At 38.7% G+C, this 25,793-nt stretch overlaps 3 protein-coding genes and 3 non-coding genes across 7 annotated transcripts; 5 read left to right on the forward strand and 1 right to left on the reverse strand.

Moving 5' to 3' along the window:
* The first annotated feature begins 195 nt into the window (after positions 1 to 195).
* trnap-agg (transfer RNA proline (anticodon AGG)) lies at positions 196 to 267 on the forward strand. Its single transcript has one exon. It is a non-coding gene; the product is annotated as a tRNA-Pro (tRNA).
* Positions 268 to 643: 376 nt separating this feature from the next.
* On the reverse strand, positions 644 to 6,221 carry setd6 (SET domain containing 6, protein lysine methyltransferase). 2 transcript variants are annotated; one of them, XM_007553164.2, is made up of 9 exons: positions 6,195 to 6,221; positions 5,898 to 5,972; positions 4,995 to 5,139; positions 4,768 to 4,909; positions 3,841 to 4,035; positions 3,627 to 3,762; positions 3,153 to 3,333; positions 1,841 to 1,977; positions 644 to 1,142 (listed from the first exon to the last, which is right to left on the reverse strand). In XM_007553164.2, exons 1-9 carry the CDS (start codon positions 6,219 to 6,221, stop codon positions 816 to 818), a joined length of 1,365 nt encoding a protein of 454 aa, XP_007553226.1. In that variant the 3' UTR covers positions 644 to 815. The 2 variants fall into 2 exon arrangements, with proteins under 2 accessions (XP_007553226.1, XP_016527525.1); XM_016672039.1 differs by lacking the exon at positions 6,195 to 6,221 and adding an exon at positions 5,232 to 5,254.
* Positions 6,222 to 6,514: 293 nt separating this feature from the next.
* On the forward strand, positions 6,515 to 6,586 carry trnap-ugg (transfer RNA proline (anticodon UGG)). Its single transcript has one exon. It is a non-coding gene; the product is annotated as a tRNA-Pro (tRNA).
* Positions 6,587 to 7,570: 984 nt separating this feature from the next.
* Positions 7,571 to 7,642, forward strand: trnap-ugg (transfer RNA proline (anticodon UGG)). The gene has a single exon. It is a non-coding gene; the product is annotated as a tRNA-Pro (tRNA).
* A 759-nt stretch (positions 7,643 to 8,401) lies between these two features.
* Positions 8,402 to 17,509, forward strand: bbs2 (Bardet-Biedl syndrome 2). The gene is made up of 18 exons (XM_007553166.2): positions 8,402 to 8,528; positions 9,030 to 9,163; positions 9,281 to 9,508; positions 9,605 to 9,730; positions 10,789 to 10,851; positions 11,667 to 11,744; positions 11,870 to 11,974; positions 12,438 to 12,524; positions 12,621 to 12,756; positions 12,906 to 13,045; positions 13,907 to 14,036; positions 14,127 to 14,298; positions 14,416 to 14,542; positions 14,653 to 14,772; positions 15,238 to 15,375; positions 15,667 to 15,779; positions 15,920 to 16,068; positions 16,797 to 17,509. Exons 2-18 carry the CDS (start codon positions 9,050 to 9,052, stop codon positions 16,901 to 16,903), a joined length of 2,133 nt encoding a protein of 710 aa, XP_007553228.1. The 5' UTR covers positions 8,402 to 8,528; positions 9,030 to 9,049; the 3' UTR covers positions 16,904 to 17,509.
* Positions 17,510 to 18,062: 553 nt separating this feature from the next.
* On the forward strand, positions 18,063 to 24,364 carry b3gnt9 (UDP-GlcNAc:betaGal beta-1,3-N-acetylglucosaminyltransferase 9). The gene is made up of 8 exons (XM_007553168.2): positions 18,063 to 18,792; positions 19,850 to 19,981; positions 20,091 to 20,243; positions 20,324 to 20,443; positions 20,764 to 21,096; positions 21,421 to 21,662; positions 22,030 to 22,285; positions 23,662 to 24,364. The coding sequence occupies exons 3-8, from the start codon at positions 20,136 to 20,138 to the stop codon at positions 24,004 to 24,006; spliced, it is 1,404 nt and encodes a 467-aa protein (XP_007553230.1). The 5' UTR covers positions 18,063 to 18,792; positions 19,850 to 19,981; positions 20,091 to 20,135; the 3' UTR covers positions 24,007 to 24,364.
* Positions 24,365 to 25,793: the final 1,429 nt, after the last annotated feature.

Consider the following 25,793-nt stretch of genomic DNA (forward strand, 5'->3'; position numbering starts at 1 on the left):
CATTTGTCCTCAGAAATTCACTTAGAATAAATATTTAGAGTTTAGTGAAGGATTGAAAACAAGCCTTGGCTTCTGTATCACACACACTCCACCACCAGAGGGCACTGTCGGAGCCCTGGATCCTGACCTGCCACATCAGCAGACTGAACATCTGTACTTAGAAAGCACAGGCAGATGTTAACATCAGTCAGAGGAGGCTCGTTGGTCTAGGGGTATGATTCTCGCTTAGGGTGCGAGAGGTCCCGGGTTCAAATCCCGGACGAGCCCATTTTAATAATTTTGTATCCGTGCACAAGTGTGGGTTCTTACTGGGAACTCTGGTTTCATCCCATAGTCCAGAAAACATGACTGTGAGGTTATTTTGTCTCTGCAGGAGGTTTTGTGTTCTTTGGGTTCTAGAAGTGGGCAGATTGATACTTACTTTGCATTGAATTAGTACTTTAGTTTTAGATTCTGCCTCGAAATTTTATTTTATTTTTGTAGTGTAGATTTTCCAATCTATATTGTATTGATATCGATATCGGTGATTTTGGCCCATTATTGAAAATATTCCAAAATATTCAGCATTGCACACTTCTAATGGTTCCATATTGCATATCACACTTATAACACTTCTATTTGTAAAAATACTCAAACCATAATAATTTTTTATCAGTTATTTATTGGAAACACCGTAATTGCAAAATTGTGTTTTATTGACATCAGTGGAATATCTTTGAAGTTTTGTGGATATTTGTAATGGAGCCGCAGCTGGTGAAGCTGTGAAAACGAACAGAAACAAGCGCAGACAGATGTTTATAGTCTGTTTCCAGGAGTCAGGACGAGGTAAGCTCCAGCAGTCTGTGCAGGATGACTTTCTGTCCGAAGCGGACCTGCAGCGCCCTCCACCTCCTGCTGCTCCGTCCTTTCAGATCCGCTCCATCCTCCATCAGCTTCCGGTCGCTCTCCAACTCTGCGTCCCCGTACGACCTCAGCGTGAGCCGGGCTGCCTCGTGGATCAGACGTTTCCATGGCGACTTTAAATCGGGCAGACCCTCGTTGGAGAAGGCCTGGGAGATTTTATCGTCGTCGTCTTCGTCGTCGTCCTCCCATCCTTCGTTGTCTCTGAATTCTGAGAATTCCTCCTGCGACATGCACAGAAGCTGCCGCAACAAAACAGGAGCTGAACGTCAAACTCATTTTCATTTTGGGTCATTTCAAAATCACGTAGAACGCATTGATAAAATCCAGTAACAAACTGCTAAAATATTAATAAACAGCTGTGCCTCCATCTGATAAATACTTCTTAAAATGAAATAATATTGAACACGTTTTGAAACTGATCAGTCCCTCCAGGATTCTGTGATTTTTGTGCAATCACAATCACTGATTCAGAAATATCTGCAAAAACATTTAGCTATTTTTGTGCTTATGTATGACAGTAAATGTGACTTTTTGTTTAATAACGGGCTATTAACCGAAATCAAGTAAAGCTGAGGAAGCAGTGTAGCAGAAGTAAGAAATACTGCCACCTGCAGGTGGGAATTAGCATCACATAAACATAATGTTTTTGACCAACGTGTTTAAAACTTGCAGTAAACTCACCATTAGGCAAAATATTGCGAAAAAGTGTGGAGAGACTGTCCAAAGAGACAATTTGGCAGTAGAGAGATAAAATACTTTGATTTGATTGACACAATAATATTTAAGCACTTATTTAATCCCTCTGGAGTCTACAGGACCGCATAAAAACCTACGGAGGGCCAGTTTGGCCCCCGGTCTATGAGTTTGACACGTTTGGTCTAAATGTAAAGTTTTTATCTCATATTGGAGGGAAAGCTGGGATGTTTGCGTTCGTTACCTTGAGTGCAGAGTGCAGCTCGGAGTCTGTGAGGCAGCCCTGATCACTGAACACAAACGCTGCGTTCTCCTCCATCATCTGGGACAAAACCTTGAAGCGCTCATCAAAAAGCTGACGCTCCGGCTCAGACTGAACGTCTGCAAGGACAGAAGAAGAAAAACAATTTAAAATAATTCTGTAAGGTTCCATACTGTATCATATTCAATCGGTTTATATTTAAACAAAGACAGGTTTTGAATAAATTTCTGTAACTTAAATTGCCAGCTACCTGGCTTTTTCTTAAATAAAAGATTATTCAAATTATTCAAAATATGTACAGTGAGCGAGTGCATTATGCAGGGTAGTCGCAAATAGAAGCAGCAAAAATATACAACTTAAACATATTTTTGAAATCTATTTTTTAGCATTTTGAATTAATCCCTGAATCCCACAAATCTGTTTTTTTTTTCTGCACATCTATTATGTATGAGAAATCTCCAGGAAAGAGGATTTATTTGTTCATTTTAGACAGAGGTTGCTCTCAGCTCAGCTGAATAAAAAGAACTCACAAATTTCTCCTCACAACACCAAACTTTTAACCTTTCAATCTCCATTAAAGACTTACATTAAAGACTTACATACTTTAATGTGTTTTATTTATGAATTAACTTTCTTGCCCTAATTTATATAAAGCCTTTGTTGACAGTTGACTTAATTCTGTCCTGATCTGCTACATTGCTTAGCAGAAAAACAGGCATGTCAGTAAAATATCTGTTTTTGAAATTTGCAGCCAGTTCTTTCAGAAATTTTACAAAATAAGCATTCAAAGCAAAAATCACCTCTTAACAGATGACCATTCAGTTTCTGTTCAGTTGAGTTACTCTTTTCCCTGAATTAACTCTTTTTGCATATATTTGTGTCCAAAGAGACACTATTTTTCATGCGCACAAACAAGTAATGCTGATCTTTTAAAGCTGCCGTATGTAACTTTTTTAAAAAATATATTTTTGCTTTAAACTCTCAAAATGTCAAGACAGTATGGTATGGGACAGATAATCTATGAAAAAAAGTTCCTCCACCAACTCTATGGAAAAAATATATTTTTAAAAGTTTAAAGTTACAAACTGCAGCTTTTAAGGCCTTTTTTCATTAAGACCGGGAGAGCATTCAGTGTTAATAACACTTTCTAAGCTTCCATAATTTTTTCCTTCTGTGACATCAGAAGCGGCACTAAGTACTGAGTACTTTTACTTTAACATCAAACCAGTTTGAAATGTATGTTTTCTGGAAATGAAAGCATGTCGATGAAAATCACCCTGGTTTCCAGAGCTACCTTGCGCTGCGGCTTGGTAGAGGCAGGCGACAGGAATGTCCGCCGTGTCGTTGCTGTTCTCCGGATACGGCTCCGTGAAACCGTACATGTGCAGCAGCTGCCAGTTGGCCATCTGTCCGTACGTGTTAAAGACCTCCTCGTCTTTATGCAAGCAGCGCACAGAAACCATCTTCAGGCTGTCCTGAAAATAAGGATTCAATTTTCCACTTTTCAAACTCAGAAATTTCCACGTTTTTCTATAAATATCTGAGATTTTCTGGGAGAAATGTATTCCTTTTGTTTTTTTTTCCCTTATCTACAATAGCCCTAGTAAGTAGATTTATATTTGAGTTGGATCACTTTTCCAACAATACACATACACATATTGTATGAGTGTGTGCATGACTGGCCCCCATGCACTAAGTGTTGATGAAAACAGTTTTAAATTAACGAGGTTTTTCTTTTCTCGATTTTAAAATCGAATTGCCTCCTTACAGGACTGAACTCCAGGTTAGCGTTGTGCTTGGATACGTGGTTCAGCATGTCTGCCATGGGAACCATCATGGGAGGGTTGGGGGCCCTCTGCTCTTCATCATCTTCATCATCATCTTCCTCCTGCGGCTCCTGGAAGCTTCAGTCAAAGCAGAAATGAAACGGGCTCAGAAATGAATGTTAAAAACGTAAAGATTTTGGGTTTGTGCGTGCTAACCTGTAGGCCATGACGAAGGCCACCAGCTGTGTGTACAGCTCCAGAGTGTGTGTGTTGGGGTTCCACAGCTCCGGATGTCTCTTTATGAAAGGCAGGACTATATCTGTGTACTCTCTCTGGATGTTGGATAAGTCCGTTGCCACCGCCTCTGGGACACCTGTTCCCTTCAGCAGTTTGTCTCGCTCCTCTTTAGACCTGAGGAAATCATGAAGCTGTTACTCAGCTGAGCTTAAAGATGACCTATTTATGTTTCCTTGAACAAGTTAGAATAGAATAGTTTTCTATGCAAAACATGTTTAATTCATTTGTTTTGTGTACAAAATCATATTCAGATAATGAGATTTTAGTCTGCTCCTTTCAGAATGAGCTGTTTTAGGACCTCTGTCACTTTAAATCCAACTAACCTGCTACTGGCCACGCCCCCCAACTCAATATTTGGGAAGGGGGGTCGATTTTACTTTGAAAACAGAAAAAAAATGGAATTGATAAAATCAGAAAGCTTTGATGTTATGAAAATGGCTGTAAACAGATGCGCAAATATACAACCATACATCTTTGTAAAGCAAAAGTGGAGCCTCCTGCAGAATCAACAAGAATGCAGAAATTGGTATCTGGACGGTAAGTTAACAATAAAACACTTGTCTCTTCCAGCACCCAGGTGACCAAAATGTCCTGCACCTACACTTGGGTTGCTAGGTAACGGCGCAGTGGCTGTCAAATATGACTTAAAAATCATAAGGTTTTTGAAACGGTTCATTTTCCAGACACCAAAAAGCATTAACATATTGTTAAAAATCTGCTGGGTGATTTTTTTAAAGTGCTTTGCCTGTTTTCAGAAGCAGTTGAGACCCAAATGGAAGTATAAAAATGTGCAGAATGTGGATTTTGCATAATAGGTCCCCTTTAAGGAGTGGAGGTGAAGCCTACCAGAACATGGGATGATCCAACGCTTTGAAGCCAGGCCACAGGGAGAGGTACGGCCTCCAGTGGGACTCAGGAGATGTGGACTCATAAAGCAGAGCCAGCAGCAGGGGAACCCAACCAGAAGAGCTCTCCAGAGATGACTTCTCTGTGAAAACAGAAACAAAACACATGTGGGAGTTGATAGAATCTGGAAGTTTTGATGTTATAAAACTCATTTTCAGTAGAATCACCTTTCTTCAACAAAGCAGAAACCTTTGTTGTTTCCTGGTGGAGAAGAGCAGATCTGGGGATGGTGAACAAAACCTCTCCTTCCTCTATGTCTTCCTTCGCTAGCATCCCATAATCTGCCACTGTTCCCTCTGTGCTCAGGCACACCTACAGACAAAAACCTGGGATCAATTTCACAGACAACTGGCAGGAAAACATCACACACTGAACCAGGGTCTTAAAATGAGGCAAAGACTCACTTTAAAATCCTTCATGAGACTGTCTTAAAAAAAAACCAAATGTCTTTAGTCAGAGGCTTTTTCACATTCACTGGAATACAGTCTGCTACAGGAGAGCACAACCATCACCATCTATAACAACTCTATGAAGTATTATGAATTAATATGAGCTACAACATTTATTTTCCCTTTGGAATCAACTAAGTATTTTTAACCTGTCATTCACAGGTTGTCATTCACAATAACAGGTTAACGGTTAACCTGAATGACAGGTTAAACGAATTGAAGTTTTCTATTGGAGTTAGGCCCAGAAACTGTGATGGCCACCATGCACAATGTTGTTTTCTGTGTCTGGTGAACCATTTCTGGCCAATTTCTCTGGATCACTATTCTGCTGAGAGACCAAATAAAGACACATTATTAGTTTTCTGACAGATTCTACCTGATTTTTACTGAAAACATCCACTTATTTTATAGACTCAATGATTCCTACTTTCTTGAAAGAGAAACAGGCCCACAGCATGACAGATCTTCCACACTACCGTTAGACTGAGATGCTATTCCACATATCCATCCTTCTGTTTTACAGCCCCTGCTGAAAACTTCTTTGTTCCAGTAAAACTGAGGAAACTGCATGTTTACTCTGCATCCTGGCTGGATGTCAGAGTGCAGAATGTAATAACAAACCTTTTTACTCAGGACCAAACCGACTCTGTCACACCACTGGAGGAAGTCCTGCAGGCGCTCTGAAGCATCATCCACCTGCATCAAACAAAATCAAACATGTGCTGATATCTGGCACTATTTTTACGCTCTCAAATCCACGTGTTTACACCCAAAGAAGCAGCCTCGTGGACTTCAAGACCTTATGACAACAAACATTTTAATGAACTCCGTTAGTTAGTAGTTAGCATAAAATTCAAGATGATAATGTTGATTAGTATCATATTTTATGTATGTGTTAAATCAGAACAATGTTACAACCTTTACTCGCTTCGCTTCAGTCGCCATAGTCAGACTACAGGTATGGCCGGATGCTAATGCTACTTAGCTTACCATGAGCTGGGATAAATTTAACCTGAGCGCGGACTTGTAGGCAGGAGTTTCTATCAGGACAGGCTTTATTTGAGACAAATGCAGGACAGAGACAGTAGTGACAGATACAATCATTTTTGTTGAGTCATTTTCAAAGTAAGGTTTGATAGTGCTTGCAGAGTGATAATGGCAAAACAAAAACATCTGTCCATAACATAGGCGTTTTGTGTACTTTTAAATTCGGACATACTGACGTGTTACTTGCAGATGGCTCGTTGGTCTAGGGGTATGATTCTCGCTTTGGGTGCGAGAGGTCCCGGGTTCAAATCCCGGACGAGCCCTTGTTTTGGTTTTACTGAAAATTATTATTAATTTATTTACCTTAATAGCTTCAATCTGTGCGACAGACTGGCGACATGTCCAGGGTGTACCCCGCCTCTCGCCCGAAACTTTAATTGGAGATAGGCACAATCTGTGCGACAGACTGGCGACATGTCCAGGGTGTACCCCGCCTCTCGCCCGAAACTTTAATTGGAGATAGGCACCAGCACCCCAGTAGGGACAAGGGTGTAAAGAAAATGGATGGATGGATGGATGGATGGATGGACTTCAATCTGTGAATCGTTCTACAGTTCATATGAATACACCAAATGAGCTTAAGCCAAAGTGGATTATTAAAAACACATGCCCATAAACACAATTTGTGTTTAAAATAATAATAATGAAACAACTGCAAAGCAAACAAACAAGAAAAAAACAAACTGAGATTTTGTGGTGATTTAGTAAGACTTGCAAATTGGATCCTGTGGCTTTTTCTTAAGCGGTTCATTCACTCCCCGAAACCCTCCTTTAAGCCAGAATTAAAAACTTTGTCAAGAGGAGGAGTTCAAAATCCTTTCACAGATGTTTAAGACCCTAGTAAATTGTCCCCTGTAGAAATGAAATATTTTCAAAATGTTTGCACTTTCCTAGTAATTTAGAATTACTGTGATAATCTAATTTACATTTATTTATTTATTTATTCATTTATTTATGTAATAAATAAATATAAAACAAACAGCCTTTTCAAAATTTAAATTTTGCATTCTAAGTTAATTTTAATTATTAGTTATATTTCCATTTTCACATTGTATCAAAAAAATAAAAAAATAAAAACATTGTTTTTTCAAGGTCAACAACTTCAAGAATCAATCTTGCAATTCTGTTACTGACCAGTAGAGGATGCTGCTGCTGTTGCACAAACCATATATACATTCAAAACTGCCACATAGACAGATTTCATATTTTAATACTGGAGATTGTAGTTGTGGAAATATGGACTTCGTGGCTCGTTGGTCTAGGGGTATGATTCTCGCTTTGGGTGCGAGAGGTCCCGGGTTCAAATCCCGGACGAGCCCTTATTTTCTGTTTTGAGAGATAATCTGCCATCTGCTGAATCTGATTGAAGTATCACAGACTTTCTCAGTTGCTTTGTTGCATTTCTTTGTTGCATCACTATTAACATTTGCACAATAACTATTACATTTCTCGAAACACCATTTTAATAAAATTGTGCACAACTGTAAACAATGTCTTCAAGGTCACCTGAGGTTCACCTGAGGGACATCTATGTGTAGAAGACATTCCTAAAATCAGCAGTTAGGAAATGTATGCTTGAATAATCATGTATTTGTATGTAGTTTAAAACACAAAATGAGGTATGTTAGTGATATTCTTTCAGTTTCTGTTATGATCAATATAAAGGATTTATTCGGACCAATTAAAAAGAAAATATTTTAGTAATATTAGGATGTAATCATCATTGGTAAAACTATACTTAAAAAATAATCAGTTTAATCGTACTACTTCTACTACTAATAATAATATTTGTAGTTATTATTATTATCCTTAAGAGCCTTGTTCCCATCTTTTCTCCACTCACTTCTTTTTAGGTTTTCTCGGGTTTTTGTATCATCTTCATAATTACCTCTGTAGTTGATCCAAAAAAATCTTTTATTTTCTATCTTTCTTTTTCTCTCTTTTTTTGCTTATTACAAAAAGTATTTTCTTTCTGAGAAAAGATATTTAAATATTTTTCTAATTTTATTTTTTAATTAAAAATTAAATTGCAAATATAAAATAAAATAAAAATAATAAAATTATTTTATTTTGAAAAGAAATGACCGGAAGTTAGCCTGTGAACGTTACGCCGAACTATGTAGCTACTGGTTAGCCGACTTCAGTCCACCAAACCCCCACAGTTAACAGCTGAGAAGGGGCTCGGGTCAGTGATTACACAACCTGGTATGTCTTTCTTTTTTTTTTTGTTTTTACAAGACGTTGTTTCTTGATTTTATGTTCCTCGTATGAGTTTGGGTGTTAGAAAGAACTGACTTGACATGATTAGCTAACTTTTTAGTTTTATCATCAAAATCTCTGAGTTTTATGTCATTTTAAAATTCCCTTATTGCATTCTAATTATTTTACAGCAGTAATCACATGTTAACCAGTGAAGGAGCTGGTTTGGTTGTAAAATATGTGTTCTTGCTCCGCAAATCGGAGAGAGATTAGCCAGATGAACAGCTTTAGCGTGCTAGTCGCTGTTGCTAGGCAACAGAAGTCGCTGCTGTCTAGCTGAGGTAAAGCCTGTAATTACATTAGAGACGTAAAAAACCGCGTTGCCAACTGGTTACATACGCGGAGAAACACTTTACGGACACCAGTAGTTTGACAGTTTTGTGTCAGCAGTAAGATAAAACATGAAGTTGTCCTGAAGCGGTTTGATGTTACGTTTCACTGTTTAAGAACAAGGAGGCCGCGTCACGATGGTCCCCATCTTCACACTGAAGCTGAACCACAAGATTAACCCCCGCATGGTGGCTGTTGGAAAGTTTGATGGAGTTCACCCATGTCTAACAGCAGCAACGCAAGCAGGAAAGGTGAAGGGAATATGAAGCATAACTGCTCAGCAAGTGTCAAAATTGCTGAAGGAACATATATTGAAGGAACATATATCAAAGATTTTCATTTTGACCTTAACTGTTCTTCTTTTATAGGTTTTCATCCACAACCCTCATAATCGTGGTCAGCGACCTGTGACCCATCGACTGAGCCAGAGCACCCAGGACTCTGACATCTCTCTTCTCAACATCAACCAGGCAGTAACATGTTTGACTGCCGGAACACTGGGACCAAACACCACAGGAGACACACTTCTCGTGGGATCTCAGACCAATCTGTTGGCCTATGATGTTCACGACAATACCGACGTTTTTTACAGAGACGTAAGTGGAAGAACTATGTTTGGAGTCACTGGATGTAGAGCAGACTCCTTTTTTTGTGATGTTTGTTCATAGTTTAATTGTTTCGTGTTGTTCCAGGTTACAGATGGAGCTAATGCCATTGTTTTGGGAAAACTGGGAGACATCTCCTCTCCTCTTGCCATCATCGGAGGGAATTGTGCTTTGCAAGGTTTTGACTATGAAGGGAACGACCACTTTTGGACAGTAAGATTCGATGCAAATACATCTCACAGAATAACTTCAGTTACTATTGCAGTCCGATTATAAATCAGAAATAATTAGAGTGATATGGACGACAGACATTAACATAACTTTGAAGTTCAAGTTAAAATTGTAACTCTTAGCACATGTAAATTTATCTTCCTTTATGTATAACAAATTCTGACAAACATTTTTCTGGAAGGGATATTCCTCCAGAAAAATCAGTAAACATTTAGCTCAGTGAAGAGTTTCGTTCAGATTGAAATCAGGTTCCAGGACCTTTATTTATTTATTTTTTATTTGTTTATTTTTTAACAATCTTTAGTTAGCTTGATATATTATTTAGTGTGTCGGGGACACAAACAAGATTTCTATCACAGATAAGCAGGCCCATAACATCAGTGATGTGAACCCGACCCTCATACTCAGAGTTGGGCAGTAATTAGTTACTTTTACTCAATTACATTTACTTGAGTAACTTTCTTGAAAAAAAAAAAAAAAAACTTTTATTAGTATTTTTACTATGCTGTTATTTTTACTTTTACTTGAGTAATTTTATTATGAGGTATCGCTGCTCTTACTTGACTAAAATTTCTGGATTCTCTACCCACTGAATGAAGAACAAACATGTTTTAACCAAAAATTCACAGACACACACCTGCAGTTTTTGTTAAAGTTTTATAATCTTTTTACTAAATGATTCAGAAAAGGTTTTTTTTTTTTTTGCCTGGTTTTATGTATATGAATTATTGTCATTTTTGTCCTTAAAATATAAAAATTTCCACTTAACTTTGTATTTTGGTCCATCTGATTATGTAATTTACCAGTTACTCAGTACTTTTAGATTTTGAAAACAACAATATTGTATCGTGGTTGAATACTTGAGGGACGGCTCTGTTAAAAATATAACATAAATGCTACGTCACACATTTCCTTTGTTGCCTTAATGTATCGCTCATTTCATAAACTTGTTTATTTTCCTGAACATGTTCATAAAATGTGTTCACAGCTTATATCTCAATATTTCTTTAGGTCGTAACTATGACTTCCCCTTTTCTCAGGTAACTGGTGATAACGTTAGGTCTTTGGTGCTTTTTGATTTCACCGGAGATGGGAAAAATGAGGTAAGTCTGAGATTTGAAACAATAATAATATTATTAGAATTAGAACAAAATCTGAATGATAAATACTCAAAGAGCTTACAATCCTTGATCAAACTTAGCAATCTGAAGTTATTTGGATTTGTATGTGATCAGCGATTCTTACAATACAATGGCAACTCCAAATTAATGTATTAACACAAAACTGAATAATGTGACCTAATTACTTTTATTTCAAAAAGAAAAGAGTCATTCCTACCACTGATAAAATAATATACCGTAATTATTTTAGCTGTAATGAGGTTAACCATAATTATTATTTATAGATATTGTGCATAACAGTTAGTAATAATGATGATATATTGCAATTGCTTTTTTTTTGCATGTCATATTCTTCAATAATAGTTCATTATCATAAGCTATGATAATGAACTATTATTTCATTATCATAATTATTATTTCATTATCATTATTTTCTGGTTTTGGAAAATATGAGAAATCACAACAATGTACTGGTGCTTGATTTATGCAAATTATTTTCAGGTATCCACCTAACAACCTATTTAGAGAAGTTAATACTTTTTAATTGCAACTGAAAAGATTGATGAAATAACCAAAGTTGTTCAAAAAGGCTCATGCTCAGTTAAATATTAAACTTTTATTTTGAAGAGCTGCAGGCCCTGGTTAAAAATGTTAAGGAAGTGCTGTTTCAAATTCAATTTCAAAAATACTTTACTGATCCCAAAGAGAAATGAGATGTTGTTGTAACTCTTATGAATTCAGATTCTTCAAATAGTCTTTTCATACCAAACAATAATAGTTTTTTTCTTATTTGACAGCTTCTTGTTGGTTCTGAGGACTTTGACATCAGGGTTTTCAAAGAGGATCAGCTCATCTCAGAACTGAATGAAAATGAGGTAAATAAACATGTTGTGTTGTTGTTTTGAATGATAAAGTTTAAAAAAGCATTATTGGCTCTGTTAAATACCTAAATAATCGTCCATGTCAGTTCAGAATATTTAGTTTTTTCTTGTCTTCACAGACAGTGACGTCATTGTGTCACATGCATGGCAGCAGGTTCGGCTACGCTCTGGCTAACGGCACCGTTGGAGTGTATGACCGCACGGCCCGCTACTGGAGGATTAAGGTGCATAAGGGTTCACAGAAATCTGAAATCTGTTGTTTGTCAACAGATTTCCCTAAAACTGCCATTTTTGCGGGTTGAAATTGGCACTGGCCACTGGCCAAATGCAGGTGAGGTATGAAGTGGCGTGTGAATCTGAGCAACCCACATGCCACTGTGGTGGCTTGGCAGTTTGAACAGAATCTAGTTTTTTTTCTGAACCCCTGGACAGCAGTGGACAAAAATTGCTGACGATGACTTCAATTCATTTTAGCTGTCAAGTTTAAAATATAACATCCCAAATCTTAAATGTACACGAAAAGACAGCTCTAGCAGATAAACAACTTTGTGAATGTGTGTAACCTGTCAACGTTTGATGCTGATTAAAACAAACAGGTATTTTACTACACCTCTGCTAAGGTGTCCAAGCGTTTTAATTTGTCTGTATATTATTACTAATTAATGACACACTGATCTTCCCACTCAGTCTAAGAACCATGCAATGAGCATCCATGCCTTTGACTTGAATGCTGATGGAGTTGTGGAGCTCATCACCGGCTGGTCCAATGGAAAGGTCCGTGCCCGTTCTGCAGGAATGCGATACATTCCCGCTTCTGTTTCCTGGGTTTAGCTCTTTGGAGTCTCTGCTGACGTCCAGCTCTTGTTTCAGATCGACGCGCGGAGCGACCGCACAGGTGAGGTCATCTTTAAGGACAATTTCTCCTCATCTGTGGCTGGAGTGGTGGAGGGAGACTACAGGTTAGACGGACAGGTACAACTCATCTGCACCTCCATAGAAGGAGAAGGTGAGTCCAGTGTGTCAGTTTCTGCTCAAAGCCTTCTAGCTAAATTTTAAATAGTGTTACTCCTAAATGTTTTTTTTTTTTTTTTTTCTTGAAAACCTGATTTCTCACCCTTTGAAATAATGACATCTGGCCATGTTTGTATTTTCCAGTCCGTGGTTACCTGCCAGCCAGTAAGGATTTGAAAGGGAATCTGATGGACTCCAACGCTGAGCAGGATCGCATTCGGGAGCTCAGCCAGCGCAGGCAGAACCTGCTGCTGGAGCTGCGTAACTATGAGGAAAATGCCAAGGTGGTCATGGTTCTTTTTCATTTACAAGCCGTTTTTGACCTCTGATCATGCCTCTGACACATGCACAGATTGGCAGTAGATTTTCTCATTTTGTTGCTTTATTTCAAAGCAACAAAATAATTTGTGCAAAACTCATAATTTAGCACAAATTCTGAATTTGTGCAAAATTCATAATTCACAAAAAACTACAAAGATGGTTTTTGGCAATAAGTGTTTTTGGTGTCTGTAAAATAAAATCTTTCAAAAACCTCCAGGATGAAATGTCACAAATAAACAGGCACTGCCCATTACCTGGCAACCCCAGCAAAGCCCAGCATGTTTGGTCAGCTGGTTTTCCCACTGTATGTGTTGTACAATGGCTGGTGGAAAAGACACGCGTTTTTGTTGTTGACTTACCATCCAGAAACCACTTGCTGCATTCTTGTTGGTTGTGCAGGAGGATCCACTTCTGCTTTTCAAAGATGCACAGTAGCATTACTGTGTTTCTGTTTGCAACAATTTTCATGTGCAAGTGAAAACGTTGAGTTGGGGGGCGTAGCCAGCGGCAGATCATTTGGATTTAAAGTGACAAGATGTTCAAAATAGGCAGACCTGAGCAGGTTTCATTGTCTAAAAATGATTTTGTGCAATGAACATGTTTTGTGTAGGCCGAACACGGATCCTAACCTGTTCAAGGAAGCATTTTTTTCCAGATTACACCGTCTAGTCTTATGTTTTTTCACTCTTTGTTTATAAATGCCTTAAGAAGAGCTGTACTATTAATTTCATTGTACTATTTACTGGACAATGACAATAAATCTAATCTAATCTAATAATGGTTAAAATTTTTATGCTAACCTTCTCCCACGCCTTCTGTTTCAGGGTGTGTCACAGACAAACAGCGGGATTGGCGTAATACCAGCCAACACTCAGCTGCAGACAATGCTGTCTGTCAGAGCAGCTACGGAGGCCCAGAAGGCTCATGTAGAGCTTAGCATCTCAACTCCAAATGGTTGCTCCTTCTCACACTCCATGCATGTTAAACATCTGTGTTCTCAGCGAATCTGCTAGAATTACTGTCTGTGTGACGTTTTCTCTCCAGAAACAATCATCCGTGCGGTTCTCATTTTTGCTGAGGGAATATTTGAGGGCGAGAGTCACGTTGTCCATCCAAGTGTCCAGAACCTGTCGGGCTGCGTCCGAGTCCCCATCATCCCCCCTAAAGACATGCCAGTGGATCTGCACATCAAGGCCTTTGTTGGAGGGAGGACCAGGTGGGACATGTAAAACAGCTTGAGTTAAACTCTCCATAATGTCGAGAAAATGCTGAAAATCACAGTCCTTTAATGAGTCATTGTAACGTTTTGCTTTCTGAATCATCCCCTCTGCAGCACTCAGTTCCACGTGTTTGAAATCACTCGCCAGCTGCCGCGTTTCTCCATGTATGAGATCACAGAGGACTCGCCTGCTGCTCCTGCTGGAACAGTTTCCTTCAGCATCAACGAGCGACCGCAGAGGGTGGGAGGGAAGGAGGACAAAATAAAGAACCATTCTGATGGGGTCCAGGAAGCATTCTCATATGAAACCTGCTCCTTTCTCTTCCTGTTCATGTTTTTGTGTGAACGTAGGTGGTAATGTGGCTCAATCAGAACTTCCTGCTTCCAGAGGTGGTCGAGAGTCCAAATGTTACATTTAATTCCCTCCGTGGAGGAGGACTCATGTCTTTTCATATGGCCAGTAACGGACAGGTAAACAATGGGTCTCTGGAAGGTCAAATTGGAAACATATGCTTTTCATTCTTTTCTCTTTTTTTTAGATATGTATACTGTTTTTGTCATTAGCTTGTGTATGTTGTTTTGCCATGATGTATTGTGTTAATTAAAAAAAGCATTTAGACTCTTAAATTAGCTCTGGAAGTTGCAGCTTTCAGCTTCAGTTTTCCAGAAATGTAATTTTTCATATCTCATATTCTTGCATTTTATGAATATTTTAAATATGGGGGTCCAGTCAGAAGTTTAGATCTGACTGGATCTAAACTTCATCATTGGTGTGATTGGATATTAATTTGGGGCTTTTTTAAAATGTATTTTAGTATTTTTTCCATGCTGGAATGATGATTCAAGATGCAACTCTAAAAACATACTTAGGGTTATTTAATCCACTATTAACTTCCACCTAATTGAGCTTCCTGATTTTTTTATCTTTTCCGTCAGATCACCCTGAGGACCGATGATATTGATCTAGCGGGCGATCTGGTCCAGTCCCTCGCCTCCTTCCTGGCGATGGAGGACCTGTCGGTGGAAGCAGATTTCCCATCATACTTTGAGGAGCTTCGCACAACGCTCACTGAGGTTCTCACTGAAACTGAGATGTTTCTTTTTATTTATTATTTGAAACATTTTTAGTTACAAAAACCCCCAACTCTGCCTAAAAGGCTCAGTTGTTTCTAGTGTCAGTCGCCTATGATGTAAAGTTGAACCAGACACAAATCTCCAAGAGGATTCTGCTGCAGTATCATTTGGTTTTCATTTTCAGAAGTATTTTTATGTTAGCTCTACTTTTACTTGTTTACCAGCCGTTTCTAAAACAAATGAAAGCAGAATGCTGTTAATGCTGCTGAGTCGTGGATGTTTGTGCCACAGGTGGACGAGTTTCACTCTGTGCATCAGAAGCTGACTGCTGACATGGCCGACCACTCCAACTACATCAGAAACATGTTGGTCCAGGCAGAGGACGCTCGCCTCATGGCCGACATGTGAGCCACCAAAACACAAACTTTACATAAACTTGACTAAAACCGTTCATCTTAATACTACTGGCTATGAGAAGTGCCGATTTTCTGAAATCATCAGCAAACATAATGTTCAACAAACACTGTTGTGCTTTCATCTGTAGGAAAACAATGAAGAAGCGTTACAGGGAGCTGTTTGATCTGAACAGGGATCTGATAAATGAATACACGATCCGTTCTAACAATCACAACGCCCTTCTGACTCGGCTCAAGTCTGTCAACCAGGCTATCCAACGGGCCGGCCGGCTCCGAGGTACGCCACCGCTGCGCTGTAACATGACAAATGTGGACCCTAAACCTCTTCACCTCTTACCACATTAGAACCACAAACTTCCATTTGTTTGTTGAAGTTTCGTGTGATGATTAGTCCAACACAAAGTTGTGCAAAAGTGGAAAGAAAATTGTGCAAAGTTTCAAGATTTTTTGCAATTAAAAATCTGAATATTTGTGTTTAATTTTTTTTTCCACTCTTGTGCTGACTCGTTATTTGATAGTTTAAAGCTGATTTTGATAGAAGGAAGACATGCGGCAATGGTTATCAAACCCAAACTTCTGAATCCAGTATTTCTATCTATTTAAATTTTGTTTTAAATAAATTAAGCATCTGATTATAAATCCACGCCTCACTTTTCAGGTTGTTGTTTTTTTTCTACATAAATTGGAAGCTGTAAATTGTTTCCTTCTTATTTCACAGTTTTGCACTACATTGTGTTGGTTTCTTACATAAAATCTCAATAAAATCAAGCTTGGTGTTTTGGAAACATGATAGAAAAAAAGTGAATATCTTTTCCAGACATTCTAAGTAACTATTCACAAAGACAGAAACCTGGTTTGGATTACATTAGCTAATATGTTAACAGATACAGTTTGGAGTTGGTTTTAAAAAAAGAAAACTCTTAACAATAGAAGAAATAATTGGCTTATAGTTCCCACATCTTCTTGTTTTTATATATTTTTTAAACTATTCTTGTTTGTCCTCAGTGGGTAAAGCCAAGAACCAGGTGATCGCCGCCTGCCGAGACGCCATCAAGAGCAACAACGTCAACGCGCTCTTCAGGATCATGAGGGCCGGCACGGCTTCTTCATGAGGACAGAGTGCAGGAATCAGCCAGCTAGCCGGATGTTGATGAGCGCTAGAAAGGACGACACACAAAATGTGCAAAAGATTGTAGGCGTTTGGGATAAACACTGACTCAGCCTTAAATGTAACGAAGCAGCACCACTGGGGAACACCTCTGTTAGGTAACTCAGAGAACAGACTTAGAGCTGCAGGTTAGCTGTGTGGCTGGTTAGAAAGGCCCGATGTAGTTCAGCGTAGCTTTCCACAGTCTTCTGTCTGACTGCATCTTTAGTTCGGGGTTAAATCTGAGTCTTTTAGCGCCGTTTCAGGAGATGGTGCACACAAAAAAAATGTTTAAGCTTCACAAAAAAGCCATCAGAACGTTTTGACCAAATGACTGTGCTGGATGTGGTCTCTGCTCGATGGAAGCAGCTGACGGAGACGGCTGCAGCGAGGCGCGGAGCTGCTGGCGCGGAGCTGTTAGCTCTCCCAGTCGTTGTCTTCTTTTTAGCCAAAGGAAATTGTGTGATGTTTCTGCTGGAACGAGTGTGATCGTGTGTGTATCTTGTTTACCTTTTGTAGATTGTTTTTGTGATTGCTGCAGCGTTCCTATTAAATTTATTAATGTTTCAAATGTTTTTGTCATTTAGAATAATAATAATTTTAAATTATTCTAAACTAGAGCATCATTTATGAAACTGGGCAGAATACTGTGCAGAAGTCTGTTGATACAGCTCCTAATGTTTCTTTCAGTTTTATGTTGTTGCACATAGTTTAGAAAAATAAAACATAAGCACAGACAGTTTGAATATAAGAACCGAAGATTGCAGGGATGTTATTTTTCATTGCAACAGTCAATCTTATGAAACAATTGAAAACAAAACTTAATTTATAGGGCAAGTCTTGTTTTCTCTGGCGCCACCTGCTGGTAGTAGGTCCCTAATAGGTCAGAGCTGAAGGATGATGATGCACCTCTCAGGTATTGTGTTTTTTACGGCATATTTATCTGTTCTGACACTTGCTTTGCCTTTCACTTTTCTGTGATAGTTAATTATGTAACAAACCAACATGGTTAGGAACATGAAAATGAATGAGAAAAGGTTTTCTCGGGGAACTGTTGATCAAAACAAATTTAAAAGATTGAAAGAAAGTGTGGCTGTTTAATGATAAGGAAATTAGGAGTTTAAAATGAAGATCCGTGTTTGTTTCCGTCTGTCATCCATTTTGCTTCCTTTCCAGGAGGAGATGTTCAGCCTGCAGGACTGCAGCAGACCAGCTGAAGTCATGCTGTGGGTTTTCTTTCTTGCTGAGTTGGCATCTGAATTTAAACCACATGGTCGAAGCAAAGAATGACGATGTTGCCTTCAGGAACCTGTGGTGTTGGCTATTATCTCACACTGTCTACTGCACTGCACCTTTACCTTAAAAAAATCAAAATAACTTACAGCACTGACAAACAGTATAGCTGCTTTTTAGTGAAGAAGATATTCTTTCTTTAGTTGTTCCTACAGTTTCTGGTCAGAGATTCGCTACGTCGCTACGCCCCCTGGAAAAATTAACTGTTTAATAGTCCAAACGTGTCATGTTGCGTTCAGTCGTATGAAAAACAAAATGCGGCCACTTATTGAATTGATTTCCGGATTTGGGTTCATTTTGTTGCGCCGAATTGTTGAGGCAGAACATTTTTTTAGGATCCGTACCATCAAAAGGATCATCGTCATTTGCATCTAATATTTCCCTACTGCACGTAAACGCTTCATGAGCGCAGTACCAGCTCAGACAGAACCAGAGGAAATTTCAGGTTCGGTTCTGCTGAAATCTTTGTGTTTGGAGAACGTCTGAGTCAGACTTTGTGTTTATCAGATGAGGATGTGGAGCAGAAAGAGATGCAGATGTTTTCTCTGGCCGCTTCCTCTGGTAAGTCTGGATGTTTTGCGGGATTATCGCTTATTTGACGCATTTCAGAGTTAAAATATTTGTTTCATGCGTGCACTTTTTTCTGTTTCAGGAAATATTACAAGTTGTTGATTAACAGCTTACTTGTTAGGTTTTAATTTTTATAATAACAGACACCTACAGCAGAGGAAATATTTGAACAAAACGATATTCTGGCGCTACTTATTGTATAAAAACTTGAAAGTTATGTAACTGTGATTTTTTTATTCATTACATTACATCTCAGGAACTGCGGAGAAAAGTCTGGCATTTCAGATTTTTCTCTTCCTTAGTAAAATTAGTCAAGTTTTTTGTATAACCTAGAAGCTAAACTTCATATCAATAGTTAAAACAAAAAAGAGGGAAATTCTGAATTTATTTTGTAATTTGCATTTCAGAAACAAATTTAAAACATGTCTACATATAAAATAAAACAAAGCTGAAATATGAGCCATTTACTGCTCCATAGAAAAGGCTGATTGTCTTAATCTTGAGCCAAACAAGAAAGCTGTCAACTGAAACACTGGAGAAGAAAATTCATCAGGACAGAAAACCAGAAGAAATGTGCTCTGAAAACAAGATTTCAAACAGGAGAGGTCTGACTGAGTGAGGTGACATTCAGTGAGTTATGACTCTGATTTGGCAAAAGAAATGCTGGAATATTTGTTTAAAATGAAGGAAAAGAGAAGAACAGCAGCAGATTTCCACAGTTACTCTTGTTTTTTGGTCTCTTTCAGCAAGTTTTTTCTGCTGCTTTTATTTGAATGCGCTCAGTATGTAAATAAAATACATTTTTCTCCTTTCCTAAATAATAAAACAGTTAAGCTAACATCCTCTGAAAGTTTTGTTTTTTAACCTTTCTTAGATTTTCAGAGCTTTTCAGCTTTTCTTTTCAGGAGAGATTACAGGACTGATAGAGGAAAGGAACAGTTGAGGAAAATCAGAGGTTGTGATACAAAATCTGTCATTTTTAACTGATTTTATGCTGATTCAGTATTGGTGTGCTGCTTTTGGTGTGTGTGTGTGTTTTTTTTTAAAGAATTTCCAAATTCAATGATGCGTGAGGATGGAGAAACCTGGGATGTTTACAGACTGACATGGCCGACGCCAAACTTCTGTCCTGCTGAAACAAATCCTCAGTGATGTAGAAAAAGCAGAGAGAGAAAAACAGGTGCATCATTTTATTAATTTAATGATTTATGCTAAGCTACGTTGTTTTTTTGTCTTTATGCTGTTGAAGGTTGGTCTGGTCACTAAAGGTTAGTGTGTTTGTGTTTCAGGTCAGAGTTCATCCAGCTGACTGAAGATGCAGCAGAGCTGAGAAGATGCTGAGGAAGGTGGTGATGATGAGGAGGGTCCTCCATGTGAAAGGAGATGTAATGTGCACACTCGTCCTCCTGGTGGCGCTGTGTTTTCTGCTCTACGCTCGTCAGGTGAAGAGGAAAGTTAAACCGGTGGTGTTTTGAGGAGAAAACGTTCCTCCGTGTTAGTTTTGACCAGGCGGTGTTTCCAGGTCGTCCTCTCCGCTGCGTGGAGCCGATCCGTCTGGAAGCTGCAGATCCACGGATCCACCAGCTCCAGTCGCTCCCTGCTGGGATCCAGTTCACACACTGGGAGGAAGGAGGCGCTGCAGGCAGGAACTGACACATCGATACATCCATCTGTCCATCCATCCATCCATCCGTCCATCCATCCATCCATACATCTATACATACATACATTTTGAAGTCATAATAAACCTGAGTTTAATTTTTGGCTGCTCTCTGTACACGATGCAGCTTCTCAGCTTCTCTCATCACTACAAACCAAAACAGTTTTTTCCTCCTGGGATAATTATCTTAAAAAGCAGAGGCAGAAATTAGCAAACCGATCTCCTCATAATTAAAGCTTGAATCAAAAAAGATGAATCTTTCATCATTTGTTGTTCTGTTTTCCTTCCTTTTTGAAATCCAGTCCCCACTTCAGCCACAGCTGCCTTCCTGTAAACCCCGACTCAAGTCCAAACCTTCCCGGTCCAAATCCAGCCCTCAGATCAGATCCAGGTCACGAAAGAAGAAGGTCATTCCGACCGCGGCTGCTGGAAAACGGCTGCCGACGCTGCCACCATTTGACTTCGAGAGATATCTGAGAGAAAAGGACAAAAGGAGCTTTAATCTGCTCATCGACCAGCCTGAGAAATGTCGCATCAGAGGAGAAGAGGAAGGAGGAGGAAGAGGAGGCGCTGTTTCGGCTCCCTACCTGCTCATTGCTGTGAAATCTACAGCTGCAGATTTCGACAAGCGGCAGGTAGCAAAATTTTATGAGAATAGTAATATGTTGGTCTAGTTTTTGAGCAAACTTCTTAGTACACCTGAAATAAGACAAAAATAACTTAAAAGTAACTTTTCAGCAAGATATAAGAGCTGGTTTTAAGAAAATAATTCCTCAGTATTGATTAAAAAGTGCTAGTTGCACTGGCAGATTATTTCACTCATGGGAAAAATGTCATGTTATAAGTGAAATTATTGGAACTAGAACTTTAACAAAAATCTTTTATAAAAGTTACCGCTTTAAATCTATTAGTCAGATTTCTTTTGCAGCTATTAATTTTTCTCCTCACCGTGGCTCCAGGTTGTGCGTCGGACCTGGGGGAGGGAGGGGACGCTCCACCCTGGCCGGTCCGTTCGCACCGTGTTCCTGCTGGGGATTCCCAGAAATCGCTCCTCCCTGCCTCTGTGGGATCGGCTGCTGGCCTACGAGAGCCAAGCCTTCCAGGACGTCCTGCTCTGGGATTTTGAAGACACCTTCTTTAACCTGACTCTGAAGGAAACACATTTTCTGGAATGGGTCAACAGCAGCTGTCCTCATGTGAAGTTAGTGTGAATGAAAAAGGTTTAAATGATGATTATGTTATCCTCATCTGAAGCTGTAATGAACTGCGATTCCATTGACTATATAATTATTCAATCTGACATTTTGAAAATAAATTTGCTTAATGGAAAAACTCCAATTTCAAAAAACTCCAGAATCCATCATCCTCCAACTACTTGTCTTTTCTTTGTGGTTTAGACCAGTGGTAACAGGATGTGCCAGGATGCTTTTTTTATGATTTATCACAAGAACAAACTTATTCAAGTGTGATTTTAATTGCATTTCCTCTTTAATGGAAACATATTGACAAAGTTTTGCACAAATATGTGGTGGTGATGCAGGCAGTAATATCCTTCTGCTCTCCCTCAGGTTCATCTTCAAAGGCGACGCTGACGTCTACGTGAACGTGGAAAACATCCTGGAGATGCTCCAGGACCGAGAGCCGGGGAAGGATTTGTTCGTGGGGGACATTATCATGAACGCCAAACCAATCCGCCGTCGCACTTCCAAGTACTACATTCCGGAGTTTGTGTATGGAGTCGGTCTGTACCCCAGTTACGCTGGAGGAGGAGGGTTTGTGATGTCAGGACACACGGCTCGAAGGCTGAGCTCCGCCTGTCAGCAGGTAAGATAAAGATTAAAACTCCGGTCTGGGCTACTTACCGAGGTAAACGGGTTTTAAAAACAGGCTACCTTGTTATGCTTCCTTGAACAGGTGGGCAACACAAAACATGTTCATTACATTTTTTTTTTTTTTTTTTGCACTAAATCCTTATTAGATAATAAGATTTTCGTCTGATAAGTTCTGCCTATTTTGAGCTGTTTTAGGGCCTCTGTCACTTTAAATCCAGATCCCCTGCTGCTGGCCACATCCCCTCCCCCCACCCCCAAGTCAATGTTTAAACTCGGATGTGAAAATTGCTGCAAGCAAAGGCGCAATTATACAACCGTACATCTTTGAAAAGCATTAGTGGGGCCTCCTGCACAGCCAAAAATAATGCAGCAAGTGGTTTCTGGATGGTAAGCCAACATCAAATCACTTGTCTTTTCCAGCAGCCATTGTACAGCACATACAGCGGTAAAACCAGCTGAGCAAAAGAGCTCCAGCTGTACTTGGGTTGCTAGGTAACAGGCCAGAACTTTGCTGGGGTTGCTAGGCAACTCAGTTGTGTTTAAATCAACTTGTGTGCATTGGTTCATTTTATGGCTGAAACAATTAATTTTGATGAATTGATTATTGAAATAATTGTTAACTAATTTATTGATTGATTAGTCATTAATTGGAGTTGCTGGAAGCAATACTCTGAGCAGTAATTAAGCCAAAACTGTACAAAAAATATAAACACATTGTTATGCAATATGTATATAAGATAAGATAAAAAATATCTTCTTTGCCAATAAATATGTTCTCCTCAGAAGGCCTGAATTGACATCGTTGTAACTTCACCCAGTTCAAATTCTGTTATGAAAATTTCCCATGAGGCACATTTTATTATCCAGTTATTAAATGTTTAAATTATTAACCAATTAATTTAATTGGTTAATTTAATTGGTTAATGATAAGTTCAGCAGAAAGAGCTGAGCTTTTTACATGTTGATGTTAGAAGTATTTTTTTTAGCTTCAAGGATTTAAATTCATCCTTTGGTTAAGCATTCACTAAAGAAATCTGTTATTGCATTTTAGGCAAAAAGAAAAAAATCTTATGTAAAAATGGAATTAAATTATTCTGACAATTAATCGGATTAGAAAGCACATTTTTCAGATTTTTTCTAACCACTATATTTTTTTTATATAATATTAGAATTATACTAAAAATGCAAACAAATAATTTATTACTACAATAATCACTAGTTGCAGCTCTAGTTCTTTTAATCAGTTTCTGTTAATATCTTGAACAGCTTTTGTTATGGTGTAAGAAATTACTATCTATTAAAGCTCCATCTTTTACTACTAATTCTCCGTTTTATTAGTTTGTGGCTGATTTGTGAAACTTCTCCCAGGTGGAGCTGTTCCCCATTGATGACGTCTTTCTAGGAATGTGCCTCCAGCTGATCGGCGTCAAACCTTTACGCCATCAGGGGTTTCGCACCTTCGGGATTCCCCGACCGTCTGCGGCGCCACACCTCCAGACGTTCGACCCCTGCTTTTACCGGGAGCTCATGGTTGTTCACAGCCTCAGCGTCCCGCAGATCTGGCTCATGTGGAGCCTGCTTCACGACCCCAAACTGAGCTGCCACTACAGACCCGTTCAGACGTCTGGACCCTTTAAATGGAGAGGGAGGGTTGGAGAGTTGGCAGCAGATGAGGCGGATTACGGCGAGAAGCCAGTGTTTCTCACACATTAGTTCCTGCCAGGCGGGCAGAGCTGGAGCTGCTGGTATCGTGCAGCATTTGAGGACAGTAGGAAACGATTTTATCCAACCAAGCTGACGGTTTACCTGCCAGGAAATGAAAAGGCAAAGGGGAAAATCTCTCCCAGCTGACTCTGCAGTGAAACTCCAGGAATGTATTGTGACATTGACCTTTGGGGCCGATCTGTCCCCAACTTATTTATCCACTACCAGAGGGAAAGTCTTTGATATGCAGATAAGTTTATGAAAAGTGAAGGTTTTTTTGCACCACTGAATTTGTAAAGCTGCTGTCACACTAGCAGCGTTTCCATTACAAATGAGCCAAAACTTTAATTTCACAATTAGTTGTGTTTCTATTAAATAAGAAACACAATAAAAAAAAAATCACACATGAATATGTTTGTTCACACAATAAGTCATTAAAAAACATCATCCTCAAACTAGTTCCTGTCATCATCTTCTTTGGGGTTTTCACCAGTAGTAACACCTGGTTGTTGGTCATGTGATGACAATAAAGTATTTCCATTTCAGTTTTGTGAAATAAACCAATTTCGATTGGCCAAAGAAACCACCTCATCCGAACGTTAAAACTTTTTAGCAAAAAAAGTGTTTTTTTTCTATAATTACCATGTTTCCATTTAGCACTTTTACTTTCTAAATGTCAAATTACGCAAAATGAAATTACAAAAGTTAATTTGGTTAATGGAAACACGCCAAATTAGAAAAAACACTTTTGTTTTTCACAAAAACAAAAGTCGCAAGTTGTATTGACATTAGTTTACTTTAGAAAACTGAAATGGAAACTTTTTTGCATCACATTAGTCACATGATCAGCAACCGGATGTTACGATTGGTAGGAAAGACGAAGAGGACGACAGGACATACTGGAGGATGATGATGCGAAATTGTTTTTTTTTATTTTTTACATTAGTGGAATATTGAAGTTTTACGTACATTTGTAATAGAAACACGGCTACTGTCTTATATTTGTGAATCTAAAAATGCTTTTTACATGTAAAATTTGAGCACATTTTGTGAAGCGTTGCGTCATGTGGTGCTCATGTGTTTTACTCATGACGGGTCTGATTCCACATTGAAGAAGCAGCTGCACTGATAAAGTACTAGAAGTGGTTATGCAAGGTCTGAATTTCAACATGAATGTTGCAAAATATTTCATGCTAGTGTCCAACTCACAGAACGGCATCCTGGACAGTTATCAGATAACAGATATGACAGTGTATTAGGACCATTCTACATTTAAAAACAAAAACAGAAAAATCTGAAAATTTTGGGGGTTTTTTTTAGAAAAAACAAAACATTTCTGAGTTTTATAATTGTTTTTTATACTGTTTTGAAGATTAATCTCAAAATTTAGAATTTTTTTCAAGAAAATTTTCTCCTTTTCGAACTCAGAAATTTTTTGAGATTAATCTCAAATTAATGGAGTTTTGCGGCGGATAGTTTCTCCTATTTTTTCTCCCATTTTTCTTCTGACCAGAACTACAGTTGTCTGAACAAAAACAGAAAAACTTTCCATTTCACATCCACATTTTATTTTTCTGTTTTCATATTCTGGTTGTGCAACACAGAAAATAAACTCTGTTGTCAACAAACAGCGAGTAGCTTTGTTGAAAATTTCAACAACCATCAAAGGACTTCTGCTGCAGCAAAACCTTCAGTATCATGCGTCTCTTTGCACTACATGGTTTTATTGCCGTTTATTCATGGGACATGCTGGATGAATCTGCTTATTATTTCATATACAAAGTTATTCAAAATAT

Source organism: Poecilia formosa, unplaced genomic scaffold (assembly GCF_000485575.1).
Source record: "Poecilia formosa unplaced genomic scaffold, Poecilia_formosa-5.1.2 Scaffold55, whole genome shotgun sequence".
Taxonomy (NCBI): domain Eukaryota; kingdom Metazoa; phylum Chordata; class Actinopteri; order Cyprinodontiformes; family Poeciliidae; genus Poecilia; species Poecilia formosa.